Source organism: Podarcis pityusensis, assembly GCF_964106645.2.
Source record: "Podarcis pityusensis genome assembly, chromosome: 7".
NCBI classification, from domain to species: domain Eukaryota; kingdom Metazoa; phylum Chordata; class Lepidosauria; order Squamata; family Lacertidae; genus Podarcis; species Podarcis pityusensis.
In genome coordinates this window covers 15,526,296-15,543,658 of record NC_138031.1, presented here as the reverse complement: position 1 = coordinate 15,543,658, position 17,363 = coordinate 15,526,296, and the positions used below count along the sequence as shown (strand labels likewise).

At 45.4% G+C, this 17,363-nt stretch overlaps 1 protein-coding gene across 1 annotated transcript in view; it reads right to left on the bottom strand.

The window, feature by feature from the left end:
- SNTB1 (syntrophin beta 1) overlaps nucleotides 1–17,363 on the bottom strand; it is a 105,325-nt gene that overhangs the window by 33,761 nt on the left and 54,201 nt on the right. The window contains exon 2 of the mRNA XM_081012669.1: nucleotides 10,318–10,534. Within this exon, the coding sequence (XP_080868795.1) occupies nucleotides 10,318–10,534 (217 nt within the window). The remainder of the gene's footprint in view (nucleotides 1–10,317; nucleotides 10,535–17,363) is intronic.

Here is a 17,363-nt window from a genome sequence, read left to right as displayed (position 1 = left end):
TTGCACTATTATATTCTAATAGAATATTGAATATTACTTTATTTGATACAAGTCATTCTACTTTAAAGTTATGTTTTATTATGATTTTTCGTATTGCATCGGATCATTAGAAGGCGTGCGTTCTTTATTGCATTTTTTGTTGCTGCAAACCGCCTTGTGTATATAGGTAGGCTGTATACAAATTAAAAAGCAAAAAGAAATGAAAATGAAAATACCGCAGGGTGTGGGTCGCGAAGTTTAAATTCTAGTTAGCGAAGTGAAGAGGAAACAAACAAGCCACGAATTATCACAGGCTGGTTGTGGTTGGCTTGAATTAACTAGAACTTGAACAGAACTGGATGTGCTTTGTTCAAAAGTAGAAACAAAAGTTTTCCGCTTCCAAACCTTGTGCTCAAGAGCAGAGAGCCTATCAGGCCAGCAATCGCTGCAGCTCCATCACGGAAGAGGAAAACATGGGAACTCTCCTCAATGTGCAAGAAGCACCCTGAGCACTTGAGGAAATTGTTGTTATTGGGGAGTGTGTCCAAATAGCAAAGAATACGCTAAAGACAACAAAATGAACTGGACTCCTTGGCAGGTTTTGAATAAACATACACAAATTTATTGGGTTAATATAGTGGATAGATAATATAAGGATGTATACAATTTTACAATATGCAGAGAACAATATGAGTTGAGAAATCAGAGAGAGGAGCTGAGGGAAGTCTTGGGAAGAGGGAGAGAGGGAGGGTTTGTTGGGGAGGTGGGAGGGGGAAAAGGGGAGGAAATAATGAAGATGATTAGTATTGATGATTTGTTATGTTGCAATTGTTAATAAAAAAAAAAATAGCAAAGAATACGCTAGACTTAATGTACATGGTGCTTTACGGAATGACACGTGCAAACAGAGGAGGTCACTGCCTGCAAGGCATTTACAGCTGAACTTTTGACAAGTGAGAAAAACCATAGAATCACAGAATTGTAGAGTTGGAAGGGACCCTGAGGATTATCTTGTCCAAACCCCTGCAATGCAGGAATATGCAGCTGTCCCATACGGGAATCGAACCTGCCACATTGGCATTACCAGCACCATGCTCTAACCAACTGAGCTAGCCATGCATCAATAACAAACACCACTATGGACTAGTAGCAGGTGTCCAGGACTTCAGGTAGTGTCTCCAGTTGCCTGGGATTGAACGCAGGACCTTCTGCATGCAAACCAGAAGCTCTCCCAGTGAGCTGTGGCCCTTCCACATACAGAAGATTTCCCTACCCATCCTGCCCGCATAAATACATCGATATGCTGGGCACAGTCGCCGAGGTGCCGCGCAAACGTTTTGCAAGCAGAGCGCGTTTGCCAAACGGACGGGACAGCTCCGATTTGAAAAGGGCTTAAAACGTGTTACGCTCTTTGGCAACCTGCCTTCTGAAAGGCAACATTATGTTTATCTGCTATTTGGCGATAAAAGTTCCCTTTTCCACTCTCCCTGGCCTAGAAATATTTCAGGCAGTGCCACAGCTGTGTTTATCCTCACACGCCACCGCAGTTATGCAAACACAGTGCGTGGAATGGCTTTCGATAAAACCCACACCAGCCCAAAGGAATGGCACGTTTAAGCGTGAGGTGGCTGTCATGATACACAATCGGCCACACACAGGAATGGTATCACGTTTTCTCAGGGGCTGTTTGGCTAACTTTGCAAAAACAAAGAGTCCGAGTTGCCAGTGGTCATTTCCCAGCATTCCTCCTTTCACTTCCAAAATATTTCCTGTCTCCGACATGCATTTAGCCCTCCCATAATCAGGCGAAGAGCCTAACAGGGCCTTGTTGCTCTCCCCAGCGAGGTTTGGCTGGCACATTCATGATACACCTTAAGGCACCAGGCAATAAACAACTACCGTATTTTTTGCACCATAACACTCACTTTTCCCCTCCTAAAAAGTAAGGGGAAATGTCTGTGCGTGTTATGGAGGGAATGCCTAAGGGTGGCATGCCTACGGATTTTCCTCCTCTAAAAACTACGTGCGTGTTATGGTCGGGTGCGTGTTATAGAGCGAAAAATACGGTATTTTACTTTTAAAAGACAACTGAAGGCAGCCCTGTTTAGAGAGGTTTTTAATGTCTGATGCTGTATTGTCTTTAATATTCAGTTGGAAGCCGCCCAGAGTGGCTGGGGAAACTCAGCCAGATGGGCGGGGTATAAATAATACATTATTATTATTATTATTATTATTATTATTAAACCAGGCCTTTGGCTGATTGATATCCAGCACCCTTTTAAAAATGTGTTGGGGGGGACAGGGGATTACTGGGTTTTTCTTGTTTTTATTTTCATTATGTATTTTGTGTTTATAGATTGCAATTTTATGTGGTTGTACTGCCCTGAGACCTGCAGGCATAGGGCAGTATACAAATTTAAATTGTTGTTGTTGAACGGACAACATAATGGCAAACAGGATTTAACATATGCAACTGCAAATTACAATCGTAGCCTCCCTTGTCCATAGCAGAACCATTCCAGCTTTCTACTATTGGTTTCTTTCTTTAAAAATGCCCATTGTTATAACATGGTGCATTTAGTTTCTGTTCTCCTGGCTGCATCAAACAAACACCTAACTCTGGCCTGTGCGAGTGCCTTGTATGGCGCTGTGGTCTAAACCACTGGACCTCTTGGGCTTGCTGATTGGAAGGTTGGCGGTCCGAATCCCTGCGACAGGGTGAGCTCCCATTGCTCTGTCCCACCTCCTGCCAACCTAGCAGTTTGAAAGCACAAAAGCACAAGTAGATAAATAGGTACCCTGGCGGCGGGAAGGTAAACAGCGTTTCTGTGCGCTCTGGTTTCTGCCACGGTGCCCTGTTGCTCCAGAAGCGGTTTAGTCATGCTGGCTAGATGACCTGGAAAGCTGTCTGTGGACAAACGCCGGCTCCCTCGGCCTGAAAGCGAGATGAGTGCCGCAACCCCATAGTCGCCTTTGACTGGACTTCACCGTCCAGGGTCCCTTTAAGGAAGCCCATCTCCAGCCACACTCACTGCAGCTCCCACAGCCTCACCCCAACACTCACACACACAAAGGGGGTGATCCCATGGCAAAATCTGCTGGGATGACCAGCTGAGGATGCAGCGGATGTCCGGCTGCACCAGCTGATTCTTGCTCCGCCAAACTCAGAAATCTCAAGTCCCCAAGCCTGACTCAGCCAAAGAGAAGCCAACATAACTTGCTCATCCCGGATCAGCCAATGTAAGCACCAAAAAAAAGGGGTGCAGGATCAGAGAGGGGGGAAGCTTAGGTTGAATCCTAAGTCAATTCAGCTTCAACTTGACAAAGGACAGTTTGTCAATTCTTGGTCAATGTTTGCTTTCCCTCTTGTCAATGTTCGTACAGAGCAGTGGCAACAGCCCCACTGCAGAATGGGTTTTCGATCCGGGGTTAACTTTTCGCTGGCTTAATTTACACCAACTTGCTTTGGACCAGCTCCTTGCACACAGGATTGCTCCAACACACAAACACACACACAATATTTAGGTTTTAAAATGTCATTTCATACCATGGCTGCACCACAGTCGACTTCAGGTTTTTTAAACCTTCCCTACTTCCCTATATGGATGCAAGCTGTACTTCAAAGTTGTATCAAAGACGATTTCCAGACGTATTATTATGCACATAGCTGAAGTGTATAGGCTCTGTCAGCCGCCTGATTTTGCTTTTATGGGCATGGATGGCCAAGTTACTTTGCTAGAGAGCATGAACATGTCATGGGCTGCGTTTTAAAATAGCAGAGCACTTCTCATTGGAGCAGTGAGGTATGCTCAGGGACATTGACGCAAGACAAAAACCCAAACTCCGTGCCAGGAACATTATGCAGATTAAGCAGCAGATTTGCATCGCTTGTACAAACCATTTGTTTTGATTCCAATATTTGAGATTTCCCTGGGTGGGCTCCTCTTCTATACGCTCCCTGAGCAGAACATCTGAAGCAGAGACTTGAATATCTTTCCTATTATTCTACCTTCCTTTCCCTAAGGCAAAATGTCCAAAAAGGTACTACCTGATAACTGAATAGAGGAAACAAGCCACATTCTGCAAGGGGAGGCATGTATAGGGTCTTAAAAAACAACAACCCTGTAACGACTGAGGCCTGAAATTGGACAGGTTCCTTATGAACATAGAAGAGAAGAAGAAGATTTGATATCCCGCTTTATCACTACCCGAAGGAGTCTCAAAGCGGCTAACATTCTCCTTTCCCTTCCTCCCCCACAACAAACACTCTGTGAGGTGAGTGAGGCTGAGAGACTTCGGAGAAGTGTGACTAGCCCAAGGTCACCCAGTAGCTGCATGTGGAGGAGCGGGGAAGCAAACCCGGTTCACCAGATTACGAGTCTACCACTCTTAACCACTACACCACACTGGCTCTCCATAAGAAGACCTCTGCTGGATCAGACAGCATTGGGGGACTGCAGGGAGACTCTCCCCACAAAAGGCCACAGGATGCCAAGTTTTGTCTTACAGGAACTGTCTGGACTGTATGTGTGTGTGTGTGTGTGGTGATAAAATGCTATGCAATTCAACATCCTATATTTTAGGCCCTATCTACACTTCACATTTAAAACAGTATCATACCACTTTTATGGCTTCCCCCAAAGTCTCCTGGGAACTGTACTTTGTTCTGAGAGTTGCCAGGAGATAACCCACCCCCAATCCAATTCCCCCCCCAGAACTACAATTCCCAGAATGGCTTAACCGTCAATCCCTCTTCCCCCAGGGAACTTTGGGAATTATAGTTCTGTGACAGCAACAGAGGTCTCCTAACAACTCTCAGGAGCCTTAGCAAACTACAGTTTCCAGGATTCTTTGGGGGCAGCAAGGGGTGTTTAAAGTGGTATCAGAGTGCAGATGGGGTCTTGCTGCGATGATTCCTCATGCCCCCAAGGAAAGAGAGGAAGCAAGGAAGTAATGGATTAGGGAGAGATCCTAACCCAGCCTTTCTCAACCTGTAGGTCCCCAGATGTTGTTGAACTACAACTCCCATCACCCCTAGCTAGCAAGGCCAGAGCTCGGGGATGATGGGAGTTGTAGTCCAACAACATCTGGGGACCCACAGGTTGAGAACCGCTGTGGACCTAACCCAAATGCGGCTCTGGCTGAAGCCTTGGAACAGAAAATGATTTCATTCATCAATTTCCACCGACAGTGGAGTTGCCAATATTTTAACTGGACTCGCTGACATTGCATAAGCTGCAGTTATGTCTTGATTTGGGCTGGAGGAGCTACAGAAGCTGCGGGGGTCTCTTAAAGTGTTTTTGCAAGACCGTCTCCCCTCATTTGGGGGAATACAGGACACAGCAACGGCGTCTGATGTCAACTGAGAGCTCAGAGTTTCCACAGGAAATAAACGCCACAAGAACTGATAAACCCTCTTTTAATGTGTGGGAGACTCAAAACTACTTGTTTCCTGCAGATAGCAAAGGTTATTCATGACAGTGTGAGCTCTTATCTAAAACAGAGCATTGTCTCACACCTGAGCGAGATTGAAGCTCTCTTTCCCCAGGGTCTGAAAGTCATGGTCTGTTTTGAAGCCCCAAGAGCCCAGGCCTGGCTCCATTCATGGCAATAGCATCAATGATGGATTGGAGGAAGAGGGCACCATCCTCAATTTATTGTCATCCAATTAGTCTCTGAGGTTCTTGCCACCGCAGTGGATGGAGCAAAGGGCCAGGTAAAGACAATTCTCAGAAGAGAGGCTTATTATTAAACCACTCTGACAATTGTAGCTCTGTGAGAGGAGTAAGGGGCTATTGACAATCCTCAGCATCCTTTTTGTTGTTGTTTAGTCATTTAGTTGTGTCCGACTCTTCATGACCCCATGGATCAGAGCACGCCAGGCACTCCTGTCTTCCACTGCCTCCCACAGTTTGGTCAAACTCATGCTGGTAGCTTCAAGAACACTGTCCAACCATCTCGTCCTCTGCCATCCCCTTCTCCTTGTGCCCTCCATCTTTCCCAACCTCAGGGTCTTTTCCAGGGAGTCTTCTCTTCTCATGAGGTGGCCAAAGTATTGGAGCCTCAGCTTCAGGATCTGTCCTTCCAGTGAGCACTCAGGGCTGATTTCCTTCAGAATGGATAGGTTTGATCTTCTTGCAGTCCATGGGACTCTCAAGAGTCTCCTCCAGCACCAGAATTCAAAAGCATCCATTCTTCGGTGATCAGCCTTCTTTATTGTCCTGCTGTCACTTCCATACATCACTACTGGGAAAACCATAGCTTTAACTATACGGACCTTTGTTGGCAAGGTGATGTCTCTGCTTTTTAGGATGCTGTCTAGGTTTGTCATTGCTTTTCTCCCAAGAAGCAGGCGTCTTTTAATTTCGTGACTGCTGTCACCATCTGCAGTGATCATGGAGCCCAAGAAAGTAAAATCTCTCACGGCCTCTATTTCTTCCCGCAAACTATCGTTCCCAGGATTGGGGGTTTTTTTGGGGGGTGGGGGGTTATAGCTGTTTAAAGTGGTATCACAGTGCTTTAAATTTAGGGTGTGGATGTGGCCGCAGCTGAGCCAAGGATTTCCGCAAGGATTTGAGAGATCCAGCTGTTCCGCTGTCGAAGTCACGAGAACGACTGCTTTCCATGCTCCTAACCCTCTCCCTAAACTTGAAAAACTTCAGCTTTCAAGCCCCCTTCAGACGGAGAAGTGTTGAAAGCCAGCGAACTTGCAGCCAATTTCTTTAAAAGCCTCTGTACTGGGTAGGAACAAAAAGCTCATTGATGTGATATGGGGGGGTTGAATATTCTCCTTCCTCTGACTTCATTGGTTTCTTTTATTTCTTTTTGGTTAGCAACTGCGAGAGAGACAATGGCGTTGAGCTGCCGTGTGCTGGGGTGCAGCTGGTTCCACAGATGTTTAAAATAGGGACCAACAAGCTCGCCCTATTTTTAGCGCCAGGAAGCAAAGGACCATGGAAGTACCGTGTGCCGTTCTGCCTTTCTCACTTCCCTAGTGAGCAGAAGGTTCCCAAGACAAGGCGATTCAAAATAATATGAGGATTTTAGGCCCTCCGCCTTATCAAGACTCTACATCTTGTAACCCTAGGGCAGGCCCTCCAGATGTTTTGGGACTACAACTCCCATCATCCCTAGCTAGCAGGACCCGTGGTCAGGGATGATGGGAGTTGTAGTCCCAAAACATCTGGAGGGCCGAGTTTGCCTATGCCTGCCCTAGGGCCTTCTCCCCTTGCCCGTTTCCTTTCTAGAGGTACCCTACTCCTGTCTCAAAACCTTAGATGAGATTCTCTTGCAAACCACCTTCAGTTTTAGCTCCTGATCCATCTTCCATTTCTCCACCACTCATTGCTGCTTCAGATCAGGGGTTGGCAAGGTTTACCTTGCTTGGGCCAGTTCTCTCCAGTGGAGATCCCTCCGTGGGCCGGATCGCGTACCACGGCTGCAATTTTCAGCATCTGAGCAGATGCGATTTCTGGCACCGCAGAAGCAAGTCCCCACGGCTTGGTTTGGGGGCGGCTTGTGGGCTGGTTAAACAACCCCCGTGGGCTGCTTGTGGCCCGTGGGCCTTAGGTTGCCTACCCCTGCTTCAGATCCTTGCTTTTTACCCCATCACGTTCTTTCTCCCCATCCGCTAATTCCTTTAACCACCTGCTCCTGTCTCATCCCCCACCACCACTTCCATACAACACAGCGCAATCCTCTCCTCCCAAAATTAACGTTGGCAGCGTCCTTCCACGTGCAGTTGGAATGTTCTCAATCATGCCGTGGCATCTTCCCGGCTCAGCCAGTTTGCTGAATGCAGGCTTCATTGCCGGAAGCGCAATGCACTGCACAAACGGCTAGTTTCACTGCGTAGAAGAGGAATTTGCCTAAAACGTAACGTTCTTTCTTTCCAGAATTCACTTGTAATGCGGTAATGTAGGTAGCTGACCCACGGCAACGCCAAGCAATCAGCTGGCCTACGATCTACAGCAGCGTCAAGCAATTTCAACAGCAGATCAGCTGGCCTGGAGAAGCCTCACGTATGACCCAGTCAGGTGATTTATAGGAGCATCGTGGGTACCATTACAGTGGTACCTCAGGTTACAGATGCTTCAGGTTACAGAATCCGCTAACCCAGAAATAGTACCTCGGGTTAAGAACTTTGCTTCAGGACGAGAACAGAAATCGTGCAGTGGTGGCGCGGCGGCAACAGAAGGCCCCATTAGCTAAAGTAGTACCTCAGGTTAAGAACAGTTTCAGGTTAAGAACGGACCTCCAGAATGAATTAAGTTCTTAATTCATTCAGGAGAGCCAGTGTGGTGTAGTGGTTAAGAGCGGTAGTCTCGTAATCTGGGGAACCGGGTTCGCGTCTCCGCTCCTCCACATGCAGCTGCTGGGTGACCTTGGGCTAGTCACACTTCTTTGAAGTCTCTCAGCCCCACTCACCTCACAGAGTGTTTGTTGTGGGGGAGGAAGGGAAAGGAGAATGTTAGCCGCTTTGAGACTCCTTAAAGGGAGGAGTGGTACCCGAGGTACCACTGTATTACTTTGGGTGTGGTGCTTCTGGGGATAAGGCAGGACTGGGTAAACTATATTCCCTGTAAATGTACCAGATATGCTCGTGTTTTCTGTGGGTTTCTCATGATCACTGTGAGAGCTGAAGGCTGCTCTACGTGGACTTTTTTTTTCTGAACCAGCAGAGATCCTCTTATGCGTTCAGAGTGAAACAAACGTGGTTGCATGACGATGTAGCTGTGGCATGCATTCTTCCCGGCCCTTGCCCTCACTTAGAAATATTGTCTGTGTAAGAAAAAGGGGATGTTGGAAGCATCCTTCTGTGAGTCATAAGAAAGCTGACCAGCTTTGAAAAGGCTAGGTATAGTTTTAAGAAGTGTATTTGCTCGTACTCTTTCCCGATCTGAGCCAAAAAAAAAAAAGCTTCCCAAACCTGTTGCATGGCGAAGTCTTTGCAGAACACCCAAGAGATTCCTGAACAGTGGGGTTGTTACAGGATGAAAACATGGGAATTTTCACCCAGTTAAGATAATCTGGTAAAATGTGTTCATCTGATTCACCTCAGCCAGCAGAAATCACACCCACTCGTTGTTAGCACACTAGAATTGTGTGAATTCTTATATAAGGCCTAGAACTGGCATCCCCAACCTGCGGCCCTCCAGATGTTTTGGCCCACAACTCCCATGATCCCTAGCTAACAGGACCAGTGGTCAGGGATGATGGGAATTGTAGTCCAAAACATCTGGAGGGCTGAAGGTTGGGGATGCCTGGCCTAGAACAAAGATCTGATGTATAGACTTCCACATGGTTTTGTTTTAATAAAAGGAAAAAGGAAAAAAGAAAAAGTCACCCCGAGAGTCAGAACAGCCAGCTGGATCAGGTAAGTTGCCATCTAATCCAGCATCCTGTTCTCATAGCGGCCAACCAGATGGTCATCTGTCATGGATGCTTTGGCTGAGATTCCTGCATTGCGGGGGGTTGGACTAGATGACCGCCGGGTTCCCTTCCAACTCTACGATTCTATGATTTACTATACTTTGTTTCTTTGTTTAGATTAAGTAGTTGTCTTTCTTAGTATATTATAAAAAAGATACTTTGCAATGGGCGTGCATTTTTGTATATCTATGAATGAGTCAATAAATCAGCTAATTAAAAATTGGAATATTAATATTCAAAATGGAGTATATGTAGAGCCACAAATACATTCCATAAGGTTGATTTGGATGTACCTGAGTTTCTATGAATTCTGGATACACACACAGATATTATTATTATTATTAATAATATTAATATTTGTAGCAGTATTAGTAATTAAGAATAATAAAAATAAATAGTGAAGGTGTAATGATTTGTAAGTTTATATGTATATGTATTATTATTGTTATTCTTATTCTTATTCTTATTACTATTACTATTATCTTCATCATTATTATTATTATTTTGTATAGGGATCATCCACACTTCTGTTTATCCCATGAATCCAAGAGGTTCTTCTTTTGTTCCATGGATTTCCCCCCGGAAAACCCACTGCTTACCACTGAATCAGAACAAATGTCAATCGGGTTTCTTGTGCATTGATCTTCGTTCCGATTCAGCAGTATATTGCGGGCTTTCCTAAAGAAAGCAGCAGGACGGAACTAAATCCTCTCAGACCTGTGACTAGAAATCAAAAGACAAATGGAATAAACCACGGAACAAACAGAAGTGTGGCTCAGCCCCCGGTTGAAGAGGTTGGTGCTTCTTTTGATCTGGCACTTTTGCGTAAGTGCATATTATCTCCGCCCCCCCAAAGGTCAAACACCTTCCCCCTGCCCCCCCAACTTCCCCAGCAATGCCCATTACCTGTTTTCCGGGTCCGACACGGCCATGTTCCGCGTAACGTAGCACATTTTGAGCGGGATCGTCTTCTTGTCTCTGTGGATGGAGAGGGACAGCTGAGACAGGGGGTCGGTGGACGCGTTCCCCAGCCGCGGAGATTCGGGTGGGGGGGTCTCCCAGCCGATTTCGGAAACCGGAGACCCTTTCTTGACGTAGGGGGTGGCTTCCCTCATGTATTTCACTGTAGAAAAGAAGAAGAATGAAGGGTGAGTAAGCGAAAAAATGTTCCGAGAGCCAAACACTCCTTTGCTGAAGCACTAGACCATGAGTAACTCATGTGGTGCCCTGCTGCCTCCATTGACCTAGATGACCCTCCTCTGCTTACCCCCTCAAGATACTTCCTCACCCAACATTCAGGGTCAAATTCATCTCAGTCGAGACAAACATTAAGGCACACTTGACAAGGAGCGCACCATGACGTAGAGTGGGGTAGGACACCTGAAAATAACCAATACATTTCGCACCTGGCAACCCATGTGTCCCTTTCGTTTCAGATAGTACATGGGCAGAAGAGTCTAAAAAGCCCGAGAGACACAAATTGTCACATCCCTCTCTAGCAGCTATGGTGGCTCATTTACCAGAAATAATGTATTGAGCATTAACTCTGGAAGTGTATACAGTGGTACCTCGGGTTACATATGCTTCAGGTTACATACGCTTCAGGTTACAGACTCCGCTAACCCAGAAATAGTGCCTCAGGTTAAGAACTTTGCTTCAGGATGAGAACAGATATCGTGCTCCGGCGGTGCGGCAGCAGCAGGAGGCCCCATTAGCTAAAGTGGTGCTTCGGGTTAAGAACAGTTTCAGGTTAAGTATGGACCTCCGGAACGAATTAAGTACTTAACCCGAGGTACCACTGTACAGTCGTACCTCGGAGATTGAACGGAATCCGTTCCGGAAGTCCGTTCGAATTCCAAAGCGTTCGGAAACCAAGCGTGGCTTCTGATTGGCTCCTGCAGCCAATCGGAAGCTGCAGAAGCCCCGTCGGACGTTCAGCATCCAAAAAAAGCTCAAAAACCGCAACAATCACTTCCGGGTTTCGATCGTTCGGGAGCCAAAACGTATGAGTACCAAGGCATTCGACAACCAAGGTATGTCTGTACTTGAGCTTTGCCTCCTACATCAAAATATACACAGGGGGCTTTCTTTGTTTGTAGCCTCCTGTGTATATTGTGCTCTAGGAAGCATAGTTTGGTCAGAATTGAAGATACACATCCAGAGTTAACATTACGCACAAACATACACACACCAAACTCAGTTTGCTAATTGTTTTTACACTGTGTCGACTTAGCAACAGTTTTGAAGAATCGCTTTTCGTACAAGTCAATCCAGGCCGGACGTGCTTTGACCGTTCTTCAGTACGGCCACCATGCAACTGCAAAGCAGACCTACTTCTGGCCTTGCAAAGCTTAATGCTTCATGGAGCAACTTGAGCTAAGCTCTTTAAAATGCAGAAGAGGAGAGGAGAGGGGATGGGATGGGAGACCAAAGCCAGAGAGCGCAACTCAGACTGAAAACTAAACAACAGGCTGGAACATTCAGATGTGAATGCAGTTCCCAGGACATTGTCAACAAGAGTAAAACATCCTTCCACTTCGCCCTGCCAAGTCCCAGCTTCTGTTTCTCATTTCTCAATTCTTAAATGCAGCATGTCCCAATTGAACATCAATTTGCAATTTATTTATTTTTTAAAAAAGCAAAGCCTGCATGAAAACTGGCATGGATTTTTTTGGTGACATTTTGCTCAATAATAGGCTTTTTTTTTTTTGCGAGCCATTCCCTTGAATATGATACATATTTGTATGCTACTAATCACTAATGTATTGATTTTTGTGTGCGCTTAGATTATATACTTTTTTGGGCAGGAAAACCACAACGCAAAATTCAGAGGAGTGTGAATAACCACGTTTTAACATAAAATCAATTGAATTGTGCTACCACAATTCCAATAGTGCATAGGGTTGTGCATTTTCTGGAGTTCTGTTGCTCCAATATACCACAAAACTACTCTATTTCTCTATAAAAATATTATTCTGCTGCCTTCTTTCCTTCATTCTTAGTATATTTGTCAATTTAAACATGTACAATTTCTCATAAGTGCGCAATCCAGTCATCAATCGTTGGAAGTTCTTATTTTCTTCCAATTTGTAGTAATCAACATTCGAGAAGCAGTTAAAAGATGCTCTCACATTGTGATGCCTTCAGTTAACACTGAGTGCTTTACAAAACTGGACAATACAATCAAGGGGTCTAATAATAATTGATAACCTGTTATAATTTCAATTTTGTTTATTATGTCTATACCAAATATCTTATTTTGGAACAAAACCAGAAAATAGGGGCCATATCTGCTTTTACTGTCTGACAGCTCCAGCACATATTCCTAGTATTCCTATAAATACCTTCAAGCCTTTTCAGACTCTGAAGACCTGGCAGTAGTCAGCGGTGAATGATCCTAACATCTTCCCGAAGGGTACAGAATTTTTCAGAAATACATTCCTGTTTCTTTTATGATTTGAAGTCCAAGCAACCTGATTTTCTGTAAAGCTATTTTTATTCATTGTACTCCAACTGCCTTTCTGAACTTGAAGCTTCTGTATCTACCTATGGCTTTAAATGCTTTATGTTACACCATAGCCCGAAAGTGTCCTGGAAAAAAGAAGGGCATCCCATTTTTTTCTCATGAGAAGATGGCAGCCGTTTTGGGTGCCATGATCTCATGTGATTTCATGCTATGATTTCACCCCGAAAAAGTACAGGGGGGGCGTGATTTTGCGCGGTGCCCCAAAACACATGTTTTTGGGGCGCTGTGTCTGATAAAATGCTTTCTTCAAGGGAAGGGGATCACGGTGTGAAATTGTGTGAGATCACAGCGCCCAAAATGGCCATCCTCTCTTGAGGAAAAAAACAGGAAGATGGCATCCCAGAAGATCATTTTTGCCTTCGATGTGTTGGAAGCTATGATTGCACACCTGGTAAAAGGACGTTTTGGTCTTAAACAGGAAGCATGATACACCAGAGTGAGTCTGGTGTCTCCAAATTCCAGATGGGTCAAAAGTGTAAAAGAGCAGCAAATAATGATGACATCTGTCGTATGAACTTTGCATTTTTACAGCCCATCTGAAGGCGCAAGGCTGGGAGGTTGGTTATGAGAAGCCCCGATTGCCCTCCCTCCTTGCACTTCCTACTTTAAAAGGCCAAATTCTGTATTACAAATCCCACATGCAGACAGGTATTGATGGCCACGTTTCAGTTTCATATTAGCTGGCCTCTTGTCCTGGTCAGGACAGGATCCATTGTGGCTTTCAAAGAAGTTCAATAAAGTTTATCAAGCAGGCAGGATCCGTTCTTGTCTATCACACCAAGTGTTTTGACAGCCAACCGTACAGTGGTACCTCAGGTTACAAACACCTCGGGTTACAACCACTTCAGGTTACAGACTCCGCTAACCTGGAAGTAGTACACTGGTTAAGAACTTTACCTCAGGATGAGGGAGGCCCCATTAGCTAAAGTGGTACCTCAGATTAAGAACAGTTTCAGGTTAAGAACGGACCTCCGGAACGAATTAAGTTCGTAACCAGAGGTACCACTGTATTAGGAAATGCCCACTCTGCCTCAGCCTCTGTTTTGTCTCTGTATGGATATTGGGTCATGATTTGTAATAAGCTGTGATTTAGCACAGCCTTTGCAGTCCTGGTGCCCCATTGGGTGGTTTTTGTTCTTTTCGACTACAAATCCCCCCAGCCAGCATGGAGTTGTGCAAGAGGTGTACTCCAGAAACATCTGGAGGGCACCAAGGTTGGTTAGACCTAACCAGTGTTAGAAATTAGCCAGGCGCGTTTTGCGACTTGTGTGGCTCCACTTGCAACCAGATGGAGATCTCTGGATTCCAGGCTGGGAATCTCCATCTGGCTGGCTTACTTTCTTAAGCAAGTAAGCAGAAGACGTTATTTGCTACATTTGTATTCCAGCTTTTTCTCCAAGGTGTCTATGGTTCACCCCCATTCCTCATTGAATCCCTAAAACGACCTTGTGAAGTAGACTAAGAGGCTATGGCCAGTGAGCTTCATGACTGAGTGGGGGATTTGAACCCTGATCTCCCAGCTTCTAGTCCGACACTCTAACCACTACACCACCCTGGCTTCCTGGAGCACTTCTGCAATGGGGCAGCTCTATAAATTAAGTTGGTAAACAAACATGGCGAAAGCAAAAGGTCACTTAGAGAAGGACCTGAAATATTTTTTCTTGAAGCTTGAATTTGTTTTATTCTGGATGGTTTTAGTTGATGTTCTAATAAGTTGTAAACCGCTTTGAAGTGTTTTTTTCTTTAAAATAAAAAGTGGAATAGAAATGTAACAAATAATAAAAAACAAATTTCATTGCAAAAAAAGGCATCTAGAGATTATTGTTGCAGCGACTGCAACATAGTTTTAAGGTGCACTTTGGAGATTAGCTTACATATCTGGGTTCCAAATACTTCCTCAGTTTCTCCCTGATCTGAAGCTTACAGACAAATGCAGGCTAAAAGCGACATCTGAAAAACTCACATCGCTGACCCCACAACCTCTTTCAGGCAGAAGCTCTAATCATCTCATACTAATTAATAATCCATGGTCTCTTTGTGTATGGAAAATTACAAAAAAAAATTAACAATAATATTGCGGTCAAGCAATTAAAATTCCAATGCTCAGTTCCTTCCTCATCCCCACTGCCGGTACTTTCACCCTCCATGCCGAAAATGACAGGAAACGAGGAAGCGGCAATTGAACAAATTAATCCTCTGGCACTTGCCGAGGGCTCGGCGATTGTTGCTTGCTTTGCAAGGCAAGGCAGAGCAGTTGTTTCAAAAGAGCACTTCATTTGTGTGCAATCCTGCCAAGCCCCCAAAACATTTCCACAATTAATCCTTTGTTACTATTCGCAGATGACATTTGGGAAGGTGAAGGGGGGGCGGAAGTAAAGAAGAAAAGCATGCGTCCAACGAAGGGAAGGCAACAGGGCAAATTTGATCAAATATATGAGACTAAGAAGCTTCCGGAGCATCTTATGACTCGTGCAGGTTGCAAAAAGCAGCAACGAAAGGGACTACAGTTCATTGTCTGGGGAGGGCCTGTAGCTGAGAGGTGGGACAACTGCTTTGCATGTAGAAGGTCAGGATCAATCCCCCAGCATCTCCAGTTGGAGCTGTCTATGTAAACAGAATATTATCAATCAAAGATCTGATTAAGAGCCATCAGCCCGGCTTAAAGGAAGTCATCGTTTGGCAGCAGTCGCCTATTGAGACCCTTATTCTTCTTCGGCGATCACTCATAGCCGAGTAAGATTGTCTTCCGTAAACACAGTTTTAAAAGCAAGTATGTAAGTGACTCTGGAGGCCAATTCTGGATCCACACGTCCTTCCACAGTGGGGAATAGGTTTACGGACGGGAGTTGATTACGGTGAGGGTTTGCCAAGCGTGCCTTTCTCTTAGCACGTTTCTCCCTTTCGTCCTGAGTTCGTGCGTCTTCAAAGAACCATGACACCTTTGGTAAAGGCTGTTCTCTATGAATGATGGTGGCCACAACCTCCTCAAGCAAAAAACTTGGGATGGAGGATCATCACCTTGAGCCTGCAGAATGCCAGAATCCCATCAAAACCGACTGGATCGGAGCAGGTTTCGTCAAGCATCATGCTTCCCACAATAGTCAACGCCCATCATCAGTACGTACGCCCTCAGTGCAACCTTTGGGCCAAAACAGGTGAGCCAACCCTGTTCAGTAGCTTAGGACCTGGCACCAGGTAGACTACCCCTGAACATGGAGGCTCTGTAACCTGTCACGTATTGCTGAGTGGGGGGAAGCACATATTGTTAACCCCACCCCCAGTATTAAAGCCTATGCATTTAGGATCTCCTCCAATGGTCTCTCTGGTACATGGCAGAAATTCACAGAAGCCTGGGAAAGAAGCAACAAGGGTTTAAAGGTAAAGGGACCCCTGACCATTAGGTCCAGTCATGGCCAACTCTGGAGTTGCGGTGCTCATCTCGCTTTATTGGCCGAGGGAGCCGGCGTACAGCTTCCGGGTCATGTGGCCAGCATGACTAAGCCGCTTCTGGCAAACCAGAGCAGCGCACCGAGACACCGTTTACCTTCCCACTGGAGCGGTACCTATTTATCTACTTGCACTTTGAGGTGCTTTCGAACTGCTAGGTGGACAGGAGCAGGGACCGAGCAACGGGAGCTCACCCCATCGCAGGGATTCGAACCGCCGACCTTCTGATCGGCAAATCCTAGGCTCTGTGGTTTAACCCACAGCGCCACCCGCGTCCCAGGTTTAACAAGGGTTTACGGAGGGCAAAACATGCAGCCACCTTTGCAAAGCTGCCCCCCCAAGGCCCCAATACTGGGTAGCAGAGAGACCTCCGGTGCTCTCCTTTCCCTCACTACATAAAACCTATTTCTGTTTTACCAAGTCAGATGAGCAACTTGATAATTCACAAGGGACTTGCCCTTTACGGCGCAGAAATGCCACATACCAGGAGTTCAGGCATAGCGCTTTCAGTATGTTTGAGTGAATCTCAAATATTTGCAGAGCAGCATGGCAGGGAACGCCAGGAGTTGCGAAACAAGACAAACTTCTTCTCGCAAAATACTTTAAAAAGACGTTTTCTGTTCGTGGGTACCTAGCCGTAAATTCAGAATCTTTCTTGGCTGCAAAGTAATTTGTGCTTCCTACAGTTGAAATATTTCATTGCGTTTCATGTTGAGCATTTGGACCCCCCTACCTTTGAATATTTCATTCCCAAGTTAGTAGGCAACCTCTGTCTTTCCAGATGTTACTAGACTTTAACTCCCATCAGCCCCAGCCAGCATAGCCAAAATAGTTTTAAAAAATCAATTCAGGTAAGATAGGAGAGAAAGTATAAGAGGGCGAGGGAGACCATGAATCACTATCGTAGCACTGAAGGATGAAAGTAGTTCAGAAAGTTTACACAACAAGGAACTTGGTTTATAATGCTACAAAATAATGA